This window comes from Bos javanicus, chromosome 5 (assembly GCF_032452875.1).
Source record: "Bos javanicus breed banteng chromosome 5, ARS-OSU_banteng_1.0, whole genome shotgun sequence".
In the NCBI taxonomy this organism is placed as follows: domain Eukaryota; kingdom Metazoa; phylum Chordata; class Mammalia; order Artiodactyla; family Bovidae; genus Bos; species Bos javanicus.
This window is the reverse complement of record NC_083872.1, coordinates 35,366,595-35,387,234: the sequence shown is the minus strand read 5'-3', so window position 1 is coordinate 35,387,234 and position 20,640 is coordinate 35,366,595. Positions and strand designations below refer to the sequence as shown.

At 39.7% G+C, this 20,640-nt stretch overlaps 1 protein-coding gene across 3 annotated transcripts in view; it reads left to right on the top strand.

Moving 5' to 3' along the window:
- ANO6 (anoctamin 6) overlaps nucleotides 1–20,640 on the top strand; it is a 236,144-nt gene that overhangs the window by 196,974 nt on the left and 18,530 nt on the right. For all 3 annotated transcript variants that reach the window (XM_061416383.1, XM_061416382.1, XM_061416384.1), the window contains 5 exons: nucleotides 2,145–2,222; nucleotides 8,395–8,620; nucleotides 9,655–9,824; nucleotides 10,036–10,133; nucleotides 16,515–16,645. In XM_061416383.1, coding sequence (XP_061272367.1) covers nucleotides 2,145–2,222; nucleotides 8,395–8,620; nucleotides 9,655–9,824; nucleotides 10,036–10,133; nucleotides 16,515–16,645 — 703 coding nt within the window. The remainder of the gene's footprint in view (nucleotides 1–2,144; nucleotides 2,223–8,394; nucleotides 8,621–9,654; nucleotides 9,825–10,035; nucleotides 10,134–16,514; nucleotides 16,646–20,640) is intronic.

The following is a 20,640-nucleotide window of genomic DNA, read 5'->3' as shown; positions in this document are numbered from 1 at the left end:
AGAGGCCAGCAGTGTTATGGTGAGGCCCTGGGGATAAAACGTATGGAATTCATATCCTAACACAACAACTTACTAGCTGAGTGATATTGGAAATTTGTTAACTTCTCTGTGCCATAGTTTAGCCAGCTGTAAAACAGAAATACAAGAGTTGTTTCCTCATATGATTGTGGTAAGCTGATGAAGTTAAGGAATAGAACCTACTTGGAATAACACCTGGAACAAAGGAAATGCCATGTATATGTTTACAGCTATGATCACATGGTTGATTGGGTCTCTAAAAACAATCTCAGTATATTCATATAAATGATAAAATAGAAATGCTAAAAACTCAAGAGTTACACTGTATTAATATAAAAGTTCAGTCAGGAAACTTACAGTGGATACCTGGTACTTGCAGATATCTGCGAAACTTTCTGTCCTGCACAGGCTCTTTGCTATTACTGCAGTCACTTCTGAAATCTGAGACAAGCTCAGGAATAGCGTTGTCAGACACCCAGACTGTTGAGCTCAAATCATAGCAGTTAAACAGTATGTTATTCACACTTGCCTTTTCAGAAACTGTTAGTAAAATAAACACTGCACTGGTTTTGTTGTGTGTATGTTTGAAATTGTTAACCAAAAAAAAACACAAAAAACAAAAAACATGCAATTTTGAATAAGGAGGCTGAGTTTGAAAACTAATTTTTAAAAAAAATTAAGCCTAGGCTTTTGAGACCATGTGTTTTTTAAGAGCACCCAAGAATGCATTTTTCCTGGAAGTCAAATGTTAATTTTGTATCATTGCTGTTTATAGGGGCTGGGATAAGTTAATGATTTTATCTTTATTTTTTATTTTTTTTAATTTATTTATTTTAATTGGAAGCTAATTACTTTATAATATTGTATTGGTTTTGCCATACATCAATATGAATCCGCCACGGGTGTACACGTGTTCCCCATCCTGAACCCTCCTCCTACCTCCCTCCCCATACCATCCCTCTGGGTCATCCCAGTGCACCAGCCCCAAGCATCCTGTATCATGCATCGAACCTGGACTGGCGATTCATTTCTCATATGATATTATACATGTTTCAATGCCATTCTCCCAAATCATCCCTCCCTCTCCCTCTCCCACAGAGTCCAAAAGACTGTGCTATACATCTGTGTCTCTTTTGCTGTCTCGCATACAGGGTTATCGTTACCATCTTGCATTAGTATACTGTATTGGTGTTTTTCTTTCTGGCTTACTTCACTCTGTATAATCGGCTCCAGTTTCATCCACCTCATTAGAACTGATTCAAATGTATTCTTTTGAATGGCTGAGTAATACTCCATTGTGTATATGAACCATAGCTTTCTTATCCATTCATCTGCTGATGGACATCTAGGTTGCTTCCATGTCCTGGCTATTATAAACAGTGCTGCGATGAACATTGGAGTACACGTGTCTCTTTCAATTCTGGTTTCCTCGGTGTGTATGCCCAGCAGTGGGATTGCTGGATCATAAGGCAGTTCTATTTCCAGTTTTTTAAGGATTCTCCACACTCACTGTGTGTGTGTATATGTTTATATGTGTATGTATGTGTGTTTATCAACTTTAAATGTACAATATGATAAATTTTGAAATGTGTACATATACAGGAAGGTAACCACCACCACAAACATAAACATAGAGCAATTCTTTTATGCCAAGTGTCCCCTTGTATATTAATAATTTTGGATTCTAGATCCTCCCTGAAATCCTCACCTTGACAAGCACTGATCATTTTTTCCTATAGCCATAGGAAAAAGTGATTTTTCCTATAGTCTTGTTTTTTGTGGAATTTTTATATAAATGAAAATGACTAGGATATAGTCTTCTGTGTCTAGTTTCTTTTAATTATCACAATCCTTGTGAGATTCACCCAAACTGCTTGGTGTATTCTTAGTTCTCCTTTTACTAAGTAACTTATCATTACATACATATACTACAATTTGTTTATCCTTTGAATAGATTGATGATGGGCAATTGGGATTCTTCTAGTTTGTGTTATTATGAATAAATTTCTGTTTATTTACATACAACATTTACATACAAAAAATTAAACCTAGGATACAGCAAACCAATTAGGAGAAAAATGATTTTGTTGAAATCCTTGATTGACTTTTTTTTCTTTTTTAATTAGGAAGAAGAGCGTGTTCCCTTTACCACATGGGGAAAGTGTATACGTGTAACCCTCTGTGCCAGTGCTGTCTTTTTCTGGGTAAGAGTCTGCAACGGGTGTTTTTCAGTATCTAATTTTAAATGTTGAGGAAACTGAAAAGTCGAGCTGGAAACTGTGCAGTCTCATAAAAAAGATTGATTCCAGAGAACAATTAAGCCACCACATGGAGTGGCTCTCAAGGTTTCACAGTAACTCCCACTACGCATGGCTCTTCCAGCTTTTTTTTTTACCTCTATTCTTTAAGTCAGATCCATGGTTCAGGTTTTCCAGTTTCTAATAGAAAGACCAGATGGGAGGCATCAAGTATTCTAAAATTTTCCAAGAGTAGCCTTAATATAAAGATAATAGGAACTATCAAAAATAAAACTTCTAAAAGACATGAAATCTTAAATGATTCTAGATAAAAAGACAGTGCTTCTAAAATATCAGAACTTAAAGTGATTTTGTGTTTATTATTAATAAAATCATATTGTTGCTGTTCAGTCACTAAGTTGTGTCTGACTCTTTGTGACCCTATGGACTGCACCACACCAGGCTTCCCTGTCCTTCACTATCTCCCAGAGTTGCTCAAACTCCTGTCCATTGAGTCAATGATGCCATCCAACCATCTCATCCTCTGTCACCCTCTTCTCCTACCCTCAGTCTTTCTCAGTATTAGGATCTTTGCCAATGAGTCAACTCTTCCCATCAGGTGGCCAAAGTATTGGAGATTCTGCTTCAACATCAGTCCTTCCAACAAATATTCAGGGTTGATTTCCTTCAGGATTGACTGGTTTGATCTCCTTGAAGTCCAAGGGACTCTCAAGAGTCTTCTCCAGCACCACAGTTCGAAAGCATCAGTCTTATGGCCTTCTTTATGGTCCACCTCTCACATTCATACATGACTACTGGAGAAACCATATCTGTAACTATATGGACTTTTGTTGGCAGTGTGATGTCTCTGCTTTTTAAATATGCTGTCTAGGTTTATCATAGCTTTTCTTCCAAGGAGTGAGTATCTTTTAATTTCATGGCTGCAGTCACTGTCTGCAGTGATTTTGGAGCCCCCAAAATTAAATCTGTCACAGTTTCCACATTTCCCCATCTATTTGCCACGGAGTGATGGGACCAGATGCCATGATCTCAGTTTTATGAATGTTGAGTTTTAAGCTAGCTTTTTCACTCTCCTCTTTCACCTTCATCAAGAGGCTCTTTAGTTCTTTGCTTTCTGCCATCAGAGGGGTATCATCTGCATATCTGAGGTTGTTGCTGTTTCTCCTGGCAGTCTTGATTCCAGCTTGTGATTCATCCAGCCCAGCGTTTTACGTGATGTACTCTGCATATAAGTTAAATAAGTAGAAGGTCAATATATAGCCTTGACGTACTCCTTTCCCAATTTTGAATCATTCTGTTGTTTCATGTCCAGGTCTAACTATTGCTTCTTGACCTGGAAGTAGGTTTCTCAGGAGACAGGTAAGGTGGTGTGGTATTCTCATCTCTTTAAGAATTTTCCACAGTTCATTGTGATCCACATAGTCAAAGGCTTTAGCCTACTCAGTTAAGCAAAAGTAGATGTTTTTCTGGAATTCTCTTGACTTTTTCTATGATCCAGTGGATCCTGGCAATTTGTTCTCTGGTTCCTATTACTTTTCTAAATTCAGCTTGTACATCTGGAAGTTCTTGGTTCACTTATTGCTAAAGCCTAGCTTGAAGGATTTTGAGCATTTCCTTGCTAACATGTGAAATTGGTGCAATTGTGCAATAGTTTGAACATTCTTTGGCATTGCCTTTCTTTGGGATTGGAATGAAAACTGACCTTTTCCAGTCCTGTGGCCACTGCTGAGTTTTCCAAATTTTCTGGCATATTGAGTGCAGTACTTTCACAGCATCATCTTTTAGGATTTGAAATAGCTCAGCTGGAATTCCATCACCTCCACTAGCTTTGTTTGTAGTGATGCTTCCTAAGGCCCACTTGACTTCACATTCCAGGATGTCTGGCTCTAGGTGAGTGACCACACCGTCATGGTTATCCAGGTCATTGAGACCTTTTTTGCACAGTTCATCTGTGTATTCTTGCTACCTCTTCGCAGTCTCTTCTGCTTCTGTTAGGTCCTTGCTGTTTCTGTCCATCTTTTGGGGGCTTATTATTAATAAAATCATATTAGTAACATAATGAGTTTTATTAGCTCAAGAGACTTACCTGCTGGCTCAGCAGTAAAGAATCTGCCTGCAATTCAGAAGGCACAGGAGACACAGGTTCAATCCCTGGGTGGGGAAGACTCCCTGGAGAAGAAAATGGCAACCCATTCCAGTATTCTTGCCTGGAAAATTCCATGAACAGAAGAGCCTGGCAAGCTACCATCCATGGGGTCACAAAGAATCAGACACAACTGAGCACATGGTACAACATTAGCTTAAGGATAACCAGGTTAGAGAATAGGACATGAAGCCCAGATATGAGCTCAATAATAATTTAACATATGAAAAGGAAGGCATTACAAATCAGGGAGATCAGTAAAGATTATTCAATAAGTGGCAATGAAACAATTGTTAGCTATTTGGGAAAAAAAGAAAGGAAAGATTGAAATCATACTCTAAACCACATTCTGTGATAAATTCCAGAAAAGAAACATTAAAAAGGTAACATCATAAAAAATTAGAAGTAAATATTGATATCAGTTCAGTTCAGTTGCTCAGTCGTTATATACAATTTCTAGATGTGGAAGAAGTTTCAGAGGAAAGTATTTCCCAGTTTCTATGCATCAAAAGCATCCTAAATTTAAACAGAACATCCAGAGGAAATATTTGTCAACAAATAGGACAAAGGGCTAGTTCCTTCAATACATAAAGACTTCAGAGCACTTCTAAGATAACACCAAAAATCTCGGGAGTTAAGAATGCAGAGGAGATGAATATGCATTCAGAAAGGAAAAAGATACAATGGCAGATGTCAAGCCTCAGTGGTAATTCAATCAACGCACATGAAAATGAAATAGTTTTTCACCTCTCAGATGATAAGACTCTAAGGATGAAGTGCCAAGTGAGCATTTACTCTCATACCTAGACTACTGGATTTATACACTGCTCTAGCCTTCTTAGGAAGCAGTTTGGCAGTACATATCAAAAGTCAAAAATATTCTTATGCTTTAATCTACTAATTCAGCTTTTAAAAACTTTTAATCAGGAAGTATTTCAAAATGATAAAAATCAGCATGGATTTAGTCAGACATTTTTATATATATTTCATGTACATATATAAATATTATATATACATATATAAAATCTCTGCCAAAAATGTCCTCCTTCCACCTTTCATACAGTAGAATATTGGACAGCCATGAAAAAGTATGTCCACAAAAATACTTTATGACCTTTAAAAATGTTAAGATTATGATGGGCTTAGGAACAAAGTTAATATGTAAAATAACTTTTAGATGCAAAGAGTACATAGTTCTGAAGGAATTAGGCCTACATATAGATGCATTCTTTCCTATTTTTATCTTTTATTCATTTTGATATTTGGAGTCTTTCAATTGTAGGTGACAGAAGATCAGTCTCCGGTTGGTTTAAACAATAATCAAAAAATGGGAATGGGTGAGATTTCTTGGTTCTTATAACTGAAAAATCTCATGTCTGAGGTGTGACTTCAGTCAAGGGTATTGTAGCCCAGATGATGTCAAGGCTGGTTGTGTTCTGACTTCAGTCTGTGTCCAGTGGCATCCCAGTATAGTGCTTCTAGGCATCCCTCAAGGGCACACGATGGCTGCAGTCTTCCAGATCTCACGTCACATCCAAGCCAAAAAAGGTCTACTTAACAGTTTCCCATGTTGACAGAGGAAGCTCATCTATCATGTGGGTACTAGCATTATGTCCTCACATCTCGGTGGCTCTTAGTAGGTTATTTGCCAATCCTTGAATCAGGTGCTGAGCCAATAGGATGAGACACTTATCTCAAACCAATTGGGATCTACGTGTGGAGCCCAGGGAGGGTGGGCAGTAGAGCCCAAACCACTAGAATAAAAAAAGAGAGGAGGTTATTTACCCTAAAACAAAACTAGGTGCTTTTCTAAGACAGGGAACAGATCCCAGGCAGCAGAAGCAACCAGTGTCCAGTGTCCACAATCAGGGTACTTTCCAATTTGCTCTAAAAACATACATTAAAGTCATGATCAGAAAAAATGAAATGTAAGAAACTGGAGGAAGGATGAAAAGTTTCCCTGTCTCTTTAAGAAGTATTGAACCCATTAAGTGCTCTAAAGAAAAATGGAAACATGTCAAGGTTGTAAAAGTTCTGAAATGAATTAGAATTCAACCATGTAGGAGGCAGTGCCATATAGAATTTCCTGTTTCTTGAACTTGAGAATCTCAGTTCTCTCACTAGTTGCTTAATTGGGAGCTTATTGCTTCATCTCTTTGTGGCTCTATTTCCTCATCTGTAAAAAGAAATACAATACTACCTACCTCACAGGACAGTTGTGAGGATTTTAAAAAATATGTGGATGCTGAAGCAATAGTAAGCATTTAAAGAATCTCAACTATTAATGATTACTGAATTTTAAAAATTACTAGCAGACTTAAAAAAAACTATTTCAGTGAGTGGCCTGTGTGTGTTGTACATTTCTCTCAGCCTTAACTAATTTTCACACATACACGCACAGTATTATTTCCTTTCACAAGTGTGAAGCCTTAACTGTGAAGAAAAGGAGATAATGAGAGAGTTTAGAGCAGGAAGTAGAATGCTTTACCCACAAACTGATGGCTTCAAAAGTAAGGAAAACATCTTTTTAACTCTTTGGGCCACCATAATCATAGCTAAACTTTAGATAGTGCTTTTCATGTGCCTGGGCTTAATGCTCTGTTTTTACCTGTAGTAACTCACTGAAGCCTCACAATAATCCTATCGATTAGTTGCTGTTATTATCCCCCCATTATATGGGTGAGGAAATTGAATGCCCCAAAGGCTAAATAATTTGCACTAGGCGGAGGAGCTGGGATTTGAACTCTGGAGTGCGGCCAGGCTTGTGATCGCTCCCTCTACTGCCCCCAAATGGTAGAAACCAGCTCCCCTCTGTGACTGTAAACAACATGATTTGCTTGGCCCCGTAATTCACATTCACTGTAGCTTTCTCTATCATGGCAGTCATCACAGGCCATCAGAGACACTGAATACATGCTTCCGGAATGTGTCCAAGAAGGTAGATTCAAAGGAATGCAGTTTAAAAATGGAACCTTCAGCGTGCCCCGTTCAGAGGCCAGAGAAAACCCACCTAGTGAGGAAGTGTCTGCTGTGTTTGACACCCCCACTGATCCTGGGTCTGTGCAGTCAAACTACAATGGATTAGGGAAATGAATCTTGTGCAGGTGCAGGTATAAATAACTGCCGGTTTAAGATCTCAAGATCCAAGTATAAAACGCGTGTGAAGCGTTTGTCAGCAGAGAGCTGCCTGCTGCCGTTTCCGGTAGTGACCTCGGGGCACCTCTGCAGCTTCACTGCTTCTCCTCAGGGTTTCCTCAGCTGTGGGGATGAAGACAGCAACCAGCACCTGCTCACCCACCCCCTCGAGTCAGTGAGAGGTTCTCTGTTGGAAGGAAACATATCCTTTTCTTGGGCTATGCTGTCCTGTGCTTAGTTTCTCCATAGTGTCTGGTTCTTTGCAACCCCCATGGACTGCAGCCCACCAGGCTCCTCTGTTCATGGGGATTCTCCAGGCAAGAATACTGGAGTGGGTTGCCATGGACTACAACTAAGCAAAAACCGCTCATTTATAACCTAAGTAATTCCATACCTAGAAGGGATATTTTCACTGGTTCTGCAATCACAGATTTTTTTTCTTCTACCAGAACATGCTACCACTCCATTTTGAAGATACTGTAAAGACTCTCCCTATTTCTCTCTTTTTGTTAGGGCTTCTTATTTTAGAACTGTTTCAGGTTTACAGGAAAAGTCACAGAAAGTACAGAGTTCCCACAGACCCCTCCTTCCCTACTCACAGCGGCTCCTGCTGTTAGCATCATCCGTTAGTGGGTGTGCCAATTCTTTTGACTTACTATCATTGCTTCTGCTTTCTTTGAACTTTAACATTCTGATTTTCACCCCTCTTGTGGCACTTATGTGAGATTTACATCACTTTGCAACACATGTTGTCCATTTCAGCATGGGGCCGGTTTTTAAGTGTAAAAGTATAATTATTGACGAGTCTCACACTGATGTGTTAATATATTGTGTTTTCAGATCCTGTTGATCATTGCTTCCGTTATTGGGATCATTGTCTACAGGCTCTCAGTGTTCGTTATATTTTCTGTAAACCTTCGCAAGATCTCTAATGGAACAGACCCAATCCAGAAGTATGTAACTCCACAGATGGCCACATCCATCACTGCTTCCCTCATCAGCTTTATCATCATCATGATTCTGAACACTATATATGAGAAAGTGGCAATCATGATTACTAACTTTGGTAAGGTCCTGCTATATATCTATAACATGGGTCTTTTCTAAGCCATTTTTAGAACCAAGTAAAAACAGGGACTGTATATTTTAGGCATTCCAATTACAGTATGTTACAATTTTTAGAAAATTTCAAGTGTAAACATATTTTATCCAGCCTGTCCAAGAAATGAATTATCTCCAGGTTTGCATTAGTAAAAGGGACAAAGCAAAGACAGTCATTATGATGTCCAAGCTCTGTGTAAACAGATCAGTGCTGAATAATATTTTCAATTACATTGTATTATGTACCCTATTGTTGAAAGTAAATAGTCTCTTTATTGCAAATAAGTGGAAGAGGGTCATAATGCCAGTGGTAAATCTGTTCCCGCATTGCCGAGAGGACAAACCGTTAGATTGTTATGCGTCTTCCCCCCACGCTGTTCATATTAATATAGCTCCACTCTCATCAGCTCTGGCGATTGTTGTAAATGTTTCTTCTTTCTGGCTTGTATCCCAGGCAGCTGCTTAGTAGCCAGAGTTAAGTGCTTCCTACACACTGCATGTGGCTGGGTCGTTCTCCAAAATGTTATGTTCAGTGGTCATCTTCTGAAAATGATAAGACTGATTTAAATTCTAAACTCAGAGGACAACCCATTTTGTCTTCCCCCAAATGCTTCCAGCAAACTTTCCCTTTCCAACAGACCTACCTTATTGCAGTTCAGGAAGACAAGAGAATGTCATTCAGCATACTGTTCAACATTAATTTTCTGTCTTACACTGAAAGAGGATAGTGCTTGCCTATTTGATATCATTGTGGTTATAAATTTTAAGGAACAGTTGACTACTTTTCTGCCCTTTGGGATATTGTTTCTCCTAGGGGGGAAACTCAACAATGTGTAAACTTGGAATTAACATTGTAGCTACATTAAGAAATTCAGAACAGCTGAAATGGAAACTGAATTGTATTTTTTTAATCATGTTAACTCATGTATCAGTATGATTTTGATTAGGGTCTCAAAGCTGTTAGCAATTTTAAAATCTTAACATTTCTTTTAACTACAGAACTCCCAAGGACCCAGACTGATTATGAGAACAGCTTAACCATGAAGATGTTCTTATTCCAGTTTGTCAACTACTACTCTTCGTGTTTCTACATCGCATTCTTTAAGGGAAAATTTGTGGGTTATCCAGGAGATCCAGTTTATTGGCTGGGAAAATACAGAAATGAAGAGGTGTGAATATAGAGTTATGTTCTCTTGGCAATTTAAGCTGTTGCGTGTTTTCTCTTAGTTGCCCAATGAAAAGTATATTCTTTACATTTTCATTGTATATTCCTTACAATCTTTTTTAGCCTAAACTAGAATTTTAGAAAAATAAATAAAATTAATGACTATTTCATGTTAGATCCATCTAAAATTTAAATGGGACTCTTTAATATTTCAGTGTGACCCAGGTGGGTGTCTTCTTGAACTGACAACGCAGCTGATAATCATCATGGGAGGAAAAGCAATCTGGAATAACATACAAGAAGTGTTACTTCCGTGAGTACCGAGTTGTATAATCTTGAGGATAGAACGGCCCACCCATCACACTTACTTCCCTGTATGTCCACATTGCTGCACGCCCACCTCTAACGTGGAGGAGACTCTCTGCTTATTATCCAGCCAACAGTGTGCACGTATCCAGTGTTTAATAATGATATTTTAAAACCTTTCTATTAAACATAAATCCCCATCTGCTATAGTTTCTGCCTATTAGCCCATCCTTGGGGGCTGATGGATCATAGCCCTCTGAGAGATGGCCCTTGTTGGAGCTTCAGACTAAGTTTTTTCACAGCTTGTTACAACTTTCTCCACCTTTTATACATGCATTTAAAAATCAGTAATAATAATTTGTTGAGTTCTAAGTATGTGCCAGTCAGTGTATTAAGTGCTTTATATACTCTCTCATTTAATCATGCAAACAATGCTTATTTTTATTTCCCTTCTGCAGGTAAAGAATCCATGTCTTAATTAGGTTAAATGATTTGCCCGAGTTCACACAGCCAATAAGAGGCTACCGTGGGTTCAAGTGTAAAACCCCATGGCTCCAAATCCATGTGCTTTTAAGAACAGAGGTTCATTTATGGTCCTAAAGCACCATGCTATGTAGCAGTTTAGGAGACAGTTGTCAAAAATAACTACAAAGGTTTTGACTTACAGTTCTTTTCCTGGAAATGAGAACAGATGTTAGCTAAGGTCACTCTGTTTTTTTCAATGAAACCCAATCCCATATCAGAGTGGACAATTCCAATGCCATCTGCAATTTCTACATATTTCAGCTTACTGTCTTAGCATTCTATTGCTGCTTTAACAAATATCCCCACAGTTAATAATTATTGGAAGGAAATGAGGGGGGAGCCCCACAAAATAATAAATTGAATATTAATATCCTGTGGGTCCTGAAACTCAGAAGTCTGCAGAGGTCTTACTGGGCTAACATCAAGGTGCTGGCAGGGCTGCTTCCTCCAGGCTCGAGGGTAATCTGTATCTTTGCCTTTTCCAGCTCTTAGAGGCTACTTGCATCCCTTGACCTAGGGCTTCTTTTCTCCATCTCACAGCCAGCAAGGTTGCCTGTCTCTGAGTCTTTTCTGTAGTTACACCTCCCTCCCCCACCCCTCTCTACCTTCTCTTCTGCCTCCATCTTGCATTTTTAATGACCCTTTGAGTACACTGGGCCCCCCTGGATAATCAAGTCTTGTCTCTCATAGAGTCAGCTGATTAGCACCCTTACCTGCATCTGCACCCATAATTTTCATATGTTCTGGGGATTAGGATGTGGACATCTTTGGGAAGACTATTTTCCTGCCTGCCACACTACCCTTTTCAAGATGATTTCTGGCTCTGAGTTTCTGTTGTCACAAAACTGTTGATCCCTCTCTTGTCTTGCTCCCACATCAGTACTCTGCTCCTGCCAGCCTGAATGCTGAATGCAACCTTCTCAACGTCCTCCAAAACCACTCACACAAGCAGGCCTTATTGATGTTTGGGGCGTGGAGGAGAAACTTAGGCAACTTGACTCTCGAAATGCAAACTCCATCTCTTTAGTCTTTCATCCCACTGTACTACTGAGGATCTTGCTGTTGCTGTTTACTTATTACCCTTCTCTGTAGGCTCCAGAATACGAACATTCTGCCCTGTCTTCCTGCCACCACACCCAGCTTCCTTCTCATCTTTTCTTCTCCCTCTCCTAACCTTTCTTCTCTCTCCCTCATTACCAAGTTTCTGTTTATTCTCTTTGTAGAGCAGTTAATTTCTTGACTTTTTTTTTTTTTCTTTTCTGTTTTTGAAGAGCAAAACCTTTTGGGTTTCAGCATGTCCTTCCACATTTCTTCACTGGAGCTTTATCTTCTATCTTCAGTGTGAATTATCAGGGTCTGTCTGTAAATAAGGACATCCTCTTTTCTCCAGTTCCATCCATCCCCCTCAAAAACAGATTCTGATCTTAGCTGTGAAATGAATACTTTTTTGCCCTACTGTGCAGTAGACAATCCTTACCTTGGGCTCACAGTTAGATTTTTTCCAGATGAGTAAAAGTAGGTTGTGTGCAAATAATACTATGTTTCCATATGAAAATGAATGTATCAAATAGAGGAAAAGCTTAACTCAGATTACCAAAAAAAAAAAAAGCATTTTCTGAAGGAAATAGGTTAGTTACCTAACACTGAGTGTTAGTGAATAATTCATCAGTGAGCTACTTTCTGATTTAAACAATCAAGGAGAAGGGTATATTTCCTAAACCAGTACTGAGAAATTCATACAAAATGGAATTTGTTCATGTGAAATAGTTAAAAATAAAGGATACATTATAGTATCAGTGGTTTGTCTATACCTTCACTTTAAGGAAACATATTTTTGTAAATTCTTGTGAGCTGAACTTTGCCTTCAGGTATTTTTATTACTCACCTAGAATATTTAGGTAACGTGTTTTGAATTCTGTTTCCCTTCTCTGAAAACTGGGAGTGCTAAATGTTAGGCAAGTTCGGGACTTCCCTGGTGGTCCAGTGGCTGAGAGTCCATGCGTCCAGTACAGGGGGCCAGGGTTTATCCTCAGTCAGGGAGCTAAATCCCACATGCTGCCACAAAGGTCCTGAATGACACAGTGAAGATCAAAGATCCCGTGTGCTGCAACTAGTACCAAGCATAGCCAAATAAATAAATTACTTTTTTAAAAAATTAGGCCATTTAGAGAATAGCTTCTGCTCTTTATAAAGGTGCCAGTTTCCTTCCTTCCTTTTTCATACAACATTCTAACATAGATATATCAGTTTCTTTTGCTATCAGAACTACACCTATTCCAAAAACACATAGAAAGGAGAAAGAAAACTTACAAAAGTTAGTGGCTATTTTCACACCATTTAAATATGTCAAAAGGAACATGCATACTTAGTTGCTTAGTCATGTCCAACTCTTTACAACCCCACGTACTGCAGCCTGCCAGGCTCCTCTGTCCATGGGGATTCTCTAGGCAAGAATACTGGAGTGGGCTGCCATGCCCTCCTCCAGGGGATCTTCCCCACCCAGGGATCGAACCCACATCTCTTCTGTGTCTCCTGCATTGCCGGCGGATTCTTTACTGTCTGAGTGACCCATGAAATGGATTTCACCATAAACCTACCTGCTTCCACCCTCAGCTCCACTTGGGGTCCTTGCCTAGGGTTCTCAGAAGCAGATCTAGCTCCCTTTAGGGGGCTGGGGAGATTGCTCTAGCACATGCATGAGCATGTGGCATTTAGTAGGTCCTCAGTAGAGCCAGCTGAGTGAATGAGTGACTCATGTGCTTCAAATACAAACGTCAGTAAATTAATGGAATTGTTCACTGGACCCAGAGAACAAGCCTAGAGCCCTTTGGCCTTCCCAGCCTCACTTCCTTTTTTGATAATTGGAGCATTCCTGGGAGTTTTATTCTGCACTTGACAAAAAACTAGTACAGTTCCTGCATTAAGCTACTAACTCTGAAGAAATTTTATGATAAAATGTTAAAAAAAAAAAAGAGTTAAACATCCAAAATGCCTTAGCATTGTCCTTTGGTGTTTAGATAATGGATGGCTGTAATTCTCTTCCTTTATATGTTTTCTGTATTTTCCACAGTGAACACTCACTATTTAGATAATAAGAAAAAGCAGACTTTTTACAAGAGGAAATATCTCTTGTCAACATATAATTTGACTAGAGAATGAATGAGAGACATACAATAAGAGAATCCTAAGTACGGGTATTCTTCACTCTACACGCTCAGCCTTAAAATTCAGGAACAGTAAACTCAGGAGTCAAATAGATTCAGATAGTGAAGGATGCTTGTATTCAAAATTAGCAAGTGGAAATATCCTATACAGAAATGGTGATGATCTATAATATATGGATAAAATGTGGTAATAAAGAGACAAAGACAAAATGAGGTGTAAAGTGTTTCATACCACACTTTACATGTAGTAAATACTCAATAAAGGGCAATTTTTTTTATGATAGTGTTTGACTAATATGCATGGTCCATTCCTAAGAAAATTACTTTGTAACCCACGCTTAGAGGAAGAATCTTTTTCCCCAGCCTTGACCAGGGGAAGAAGCATCCAGTGTGTCTATACTTTTTTAAAGTTTTATAGGTGATTCTCATGGGCAATTAAATTGATATTCCTGTACTAGAATCATAACCCAATAGAAAAACCCAAAAGACCACGAACAATAACAGATGGACTTCAAACCAAGATTTCCTGCTACAGATGAGCCATTCAACTCAGACTGAGCACGAGGCTCAGAGTGTGAAGCTCAGAAAAGCAGGCTAGTCGGGACTTCTGATTTGACCTAATAGGATTGGTGGTGGGAGGCAATACAGTACAAGGAACAAGCGCCAGATGAGTCAGTCATGCAAGTGGCTGCCAGGACAGAAGTTTCATCCTGAATCCAAGTCATGATGGATTTGGGTCCCTGACCGTGAAAGACCGTTTTCTCTGGAGCCTGGAGAGGATTTCGCGAGAGGCTGAGGCTGAAAGTGTGAGGGCAGAGCAAAAACTAAACCAGTAGAACCCAGTGATCTTGAGTTTGGGTGTCACGAAGGGAGATGGATGTGTGTGGTCTTTGTTGCCACATGTACCACAAGGGCCCTTGGAATGTCTGAAGAACGGTGCATTCCCGGCCAAACCTCAGACTTGATTACAGAGCTCCGGGTTGCGGCCTCGGAAGTAACACCAGCAACAAGTGCTCCACGTCATTCTTGTAAGTGCTGAAGTGAGATGCAAGCCAAGACTCTAAATAACTTCGCTCTCATTTACTGTTGGCCTCAGCCAATTAGCCTCTGTTCGTCAAAAGAAAATCTCACACAGGGGGTTTTGATGTGTTAGGAAGTTTGCTAAATCCTCATCTGTTCTGAGTCATTTCATTCTGACAACAACCCTGGGCAGTGTAGGTTTTATCACCCCATTTTATGTAAACTTGACTAACGTTATAATGAATAAGAAGTGTGGATTCAGATCCAGGGATATGTCTGAACCCATATCCCCTCCACTTCCACAGCCTCCTGCTCTTCCCCTGATGTCAAAGAAGAAAGAAGTAGGGAAAGATTGTGAAGCCAAGGGCACCGTTGCTTGTAGAGAAATCACCCCTTAGCAAGCCTGGGGAAGTGTCAGTGAGCAGTTAACACTGAGATCAGGAGCACTGGGAAACCCAGCATGGTCAGCTATTTGTAATTCACATCTTACACTCTGTGTGGGTGCGTGGGTATGTGTGTACATACAGGTGTTCACGTGCAACACATACAGTGGTCTTTACAGTGAAGTCCTTATAAATGTGCTGTGTAATCAGCCAGAGCTTAACCAGATGCTACGTTTTTTGCTGTTGTGGTGCATCTTCTGATGAACTCGACAAGTAAACCACAAGCCAGCTGTTATTTCAGGGGACAACAGCCCTATAAGCTAGAGCTGCACACCTTGTTTCAATGCCAACTGTTTCCAATTTCTTTTCAAGAGAAATTGCCATTAAAAAGGGTAGAGGGGGGTGGGGCATTCAGCTGGCCCAGAATCTTCTGAGAAAGAAAAACACATACCCAAGAGGAAACACAGGACTGCTCTGCGGGGCAGCTTCCAGCACTGGGCCAGGATTCCTCCGAGCTCTGCACTGACTTTGAGGAAATATGTCACATCTTTGGTCTTTAATTTGTTCAGCTGAAAATAGGGCCTTGGATCTGTCTTATCCAAAGTCAAAGGATGTCACTTTTCTGCACAGTGCCCTCAATGATTCCCCACTTCCTTCAGTGTAAAATAATGCCCAAACCTCACTGTGGTCTCTTAGGCTCCAACCCCCACAATCAACAGACTGACTTTTCTCTTTGCCCTCGACCACATGGGCCTCCAGACTTCCCTGATGGCTCAGCAGGTAAATAATCCGCCTGCTACACAAGAGTCGCAGGTTTGATCCCTGGATCAGGAAGATCCCCTGAAGGAGGGCACGGCAACCCACTCCAGTATTTTGCCAGGCAAAGAGTCAGGAGTGACTGAGCACACACGCACTCTGGCCTCTATGCCTTGTTTATTTTCTCTGGTAATTTTCAGTCTGCAAAGATCACTTTGGATAAGAGCAGGAAAATGGTGGGGGCAGGGGGCGGAGCTAAAGTTAATCAAATGGGGAAAAGTATTTTGAAAAAACTAAAATGCCCACATGAATAGAAGGTAGGAGGACAAATCATAGTTACAGTTGTGATAAAACCAGGTATGTAGTCAATATTATTCTTCAAAATATTTTGGGATAGAGAGGCAGAAATAAAAATAAATTTAGCATGAAAACAAGAAATTGAATTCTTGGAAAGATGATGTGTTCAGCTCAAAATGTCAGTAATACTTTTATGCTCTTGGTCTGACAGTATTCTGACTGATAATTTGATCTTTTTGGCAGCTGGGTCATGAACGTGTTTGGACGGTGTCGCACTGTTTCAGGAGCAGAAAAGATAACCCCACGATGGGAACAAGACTACCATCTGCAGCCCATGGGCAAACTGGGGTTATTTTATGAATATCTTGAAATGAGTAAGTCACTAGTGAAATTTGGGGTTGCATGAAATATATTGGAGCATGCTTTGGATCCCCAAAGCATCGGTTATAGAGCCAAATTATTATCTAGCCTATTGAAATGGAGTCCATTTTTCTCCACTAGGTAAAATACCATCAGGCTTTCAAATACAGTGACTGTGTGTATCTTTGTCAATATTTGTGTTACACAAAGCTGAAAATGTATTACACAGTGATGAAATGGAATATTCATTGAGGTACATCTTCACCATTAATTCTGAGGATACTTAGGCTGTTGTCTAAAGATGAACTCAGAGCTATTATTAGCTGTGACTCAGCCCTGGCTGGAGTTCATGCAGCACAGCTGTTGGCTGATTCCTTCTGAACAGACTCGTGTGAGCAAGCCTGTGCAAGTAGCCCATGGGAACAAGGGTCACAGGGTCCCCCCAACCCCCTCCACGTCTCACACTTGCCTTTGACATTGTATCTATTGCTTCTGGTTGGTGGTTTCTGCCTAATTCCTTGAGTGACCTCATGGCAAATCACTGGCTTGAATTTGAAACTGTTTTGCTGGTCTGGAATTAAGATTTAATACAGGCTCCCTCCTTCTTGGATGTCTCTGTCTGTTTCTGTAGTATTTGCTTGGGCTCTCTTTCTCTTCACTTGAACTTGATTTTAAGCTGTCGGTTGCCTTTAAATGAATGCATCTCAAAATAGATTTCCATTGGAAACACCATCTTTTCTATTATGCATGACACACTTTTATCTAATAGAAGGCTAACAATGGACATGTTTTGTATCTGTGCCCTTTCAGCTCACCATTGCATTGAATTACAGTTTTTTAAGCTTAGGAAAACAGGAAAGGATTTTGACAGGTTTTGCATTTATGCATGCGGGTTTGTGTATTTGCAGAGACACCCCTTTGTGGTTCCTTTATAAGTCTGCATATAGAGGGAGGTTTTTATTAAGTCACATTCTATATATAAAATAATTGCTTTTAAAAATATACATTATATGTGGAAACGCATCTGCTTCTGAATGGTTCCTTTTGTAGTTTCTTTAGTCAACAATGCTTTGCAGCAAGAAGTCTGATTTGAATTTCATTTGTGCTTTTGTTATGTTTCATGACCAGGTTCAATTAAGGGTGTAGCCGCAGTCCATAATGTAGAAGCTATCTTTCTTTATTCTGTTTATTTTCAAAAGGACTACAAGACAATTATCTGTATTCCAAAATGAGTCATAATTGTAAATATTTCTTACTGGAGTCATTATCAGCATTAATAACAACAATATTATGGGGCAGAATACCATTTGTTATTTTAACACCAAAAAAACTTGGAAAAAAATTATTTTTCTGTAGTTAGTCAAATAAATGGTATAGAAAGCAAAAGTTATATGGTCATGCTTTGGGGAGAAATTGATAGGACTTTTAGAATTTCATAGTCTCATTAAAATAATTACCAGCTAAATAACTTGGCCTCTCAAGGATGGACTTAGACATTATCATACCAAGTGAAGTAAGTCAGAGAAAGACAAATATATCACTTATATGTGAAATCTAAAGAGATGATACAGTGAACTTATTTATAAAACAGAAACAGACTCATAGACATAGAAAAGAAACTTATGGTTACCAAAGGAGGAAAGGGAAAGGGATACATTAGGAGTTTGGGATTAACAGATACATACTACTTTATATAAAATAAACAACAAGGTCTTGCTGTTTTCATGCAGGAAACTATATTAAAAAAAATAATAAAGATAATAATTCAGCCTCACCCGCCTGCATAAGACAGGGTGAAATAACAGTGGTTATAGAGAGATTTTTAAATTTTTTTTCTTTCCCATTATGATTTATTACAGGATATTGAATATAGTTCCCTGTGCTATACAGTAGGACTTTGTCATTTATCTATTTTATATACAGTAGTTATCTGCTAATCTCAAACTCCTAATTTATCCCTCCCCCAATTTTTTTTAGATTTATTAAATTGTTTTCCCATTATTCACATAATTCCTAATGAATTAGAAAAGTAATCAGTTTCCAAGCATAGGCAGTCTGTTATTCTGTATTCAGAACCAGAGTGAAATCTATGTTTTGTTCTTTGGGTTTATGGGAGATAGAATTTCCACATGCCTTTTGAATTATTTTTGTTGCTCTAAAGTTAACACAGAGTGCCTGTGGTGGTGAGCTCATCCCCACAGTTTACTCATTAATGATAGCACCATCTACCTTTTTAGCTGCTGAAGGGGACCGTCTTCTTCTTTTTTTTTTTTTTATGGGGACCGTCTTCTGACAGACAACCCTGGAGGCCTCCCCTCATACTTGGTTAGGACTCGCGACCAGCTACCAGCTCTGGTCCCCATGAAGGGAACTAGAACTCCCCTCTGCCTGGACAAACTTTTCCCTTTTCTACCTAAAGATTCCTCCCGAGCCTCAGCAGGAGCCCTCAACTTTTCACACAGATTTCCTGCTCTCTTCTCTGGGCATCAGTAGCACTTGACTCTTGTCCTGACGGTATGTGGTTGTGTGCATGCTTCTCTCCCAAGCTGGCCTGATCCTGTTGGAAGTAGCACTCGGCCCTCTGCATCTTCCAGTCCTCACCTGGAGCACTGCTGCCTGGACCCTCATGAATATTTATTTAAGTGACTTGAGCTTGGAGTTCAACACACACAAATACAGCTGTTAACTGAGTGAATAGTAGCATTGCCCCAGCAGCCCCCACCAGATTCTGTATGGCCTAGGTTTTTTTTAGTGAAATTCTTTTATTTTGATAGTGAATTCCCCGCCATTCTTTGAGATTATTAGAGTAATCCTGGGTTGTTATCCAAAATTGCTTCCCTAAGTATATGGTCCTGACTTCTGAGAACTCAGACACAGGACATAGGTGAAAGAATTGTCTGTCAGATTTAAAATCTAAAAGCCATAGGGTACCGTTTTGTACTTAGAACACTATACAGCATAAACACCAGTCTCTTGATTCCTTAGTGGTGCCTTCCCAGTGTGCAGGTGCAATAAATGAAATGCAGGGACGTGATGAAGTGGGCTCTGCTCGTCTCTGGTACTGCCTCTTCCATCCTTGCATGTTCACTTGATCTTACCTTCATGAATTATTTTCTCCATTTAATTTACTGTAATTAATATCACTGGTTCTTCAACATCTCCTTGTACCTACTCCTTTCTTTCCCTCTACAGTGCAACACCCACCCAGGCGTCCCCTACACTCTCCAGAGCCAGGCCTGTCTTCCCCCACTCCCCCATCTCTGCTCTGTTTCTGCCTACACCTGCCCTGATGCTTCCTCATCTTTGCAGGATAAACGTTCCAAAATGGAACCTATTTGTAGGCCTCTCATCTCTTAATCACTTATTCATTCATTCATCCATCCATCCATCTCACAAACATTGAGCAACTGCTGTGCTGAACCCTGGATCAGTTGCTGGGGATACCAAGCCAAGTAAAACTTGGTGTCTGGCCTCCCAGGGCCAAGTGAGGGATAGCAAGTGCTTGGTGGGTTGCTAAGCAGGTGAGCACAGATCAGACTTGTAGAACAGGTGATAAACTAGATTTTGGAAGGGTGATTGGAAGGTAGCTATCAAAAGTGTGATAGAGAATGGAAATTTCATGCAGAGAGATGGGTGCAGTCACAGGTACAAAGACACGAAACAGCTTGGCCAGTTTAGAGAACGGCAAGTAAACAAGGTATGACTAGAACAAAGGAGCCATAGAAATATCAGGTGGAAATATCAGGTGAGCAAGGGCTGTACCCTGATGGGTCTTGTGTGCTTAGCCAGGACACCTGAACTTATCCTTAAAGAAATACGGACACTTTGGAATATTTGTAAGCAAGAAAATTGAATAATGTGTATATGAAGAAGATCCAATTATTCTGGCAGCAGAATGAAAGATAATATTTTATGTTGTGCCCATATTTGGTGGGAAGAGGATATATAAGGGGGCCACACCATAACCTGACAAAAGCACCTAAATGGAGTCTATGGGCTTAGGTAAAGG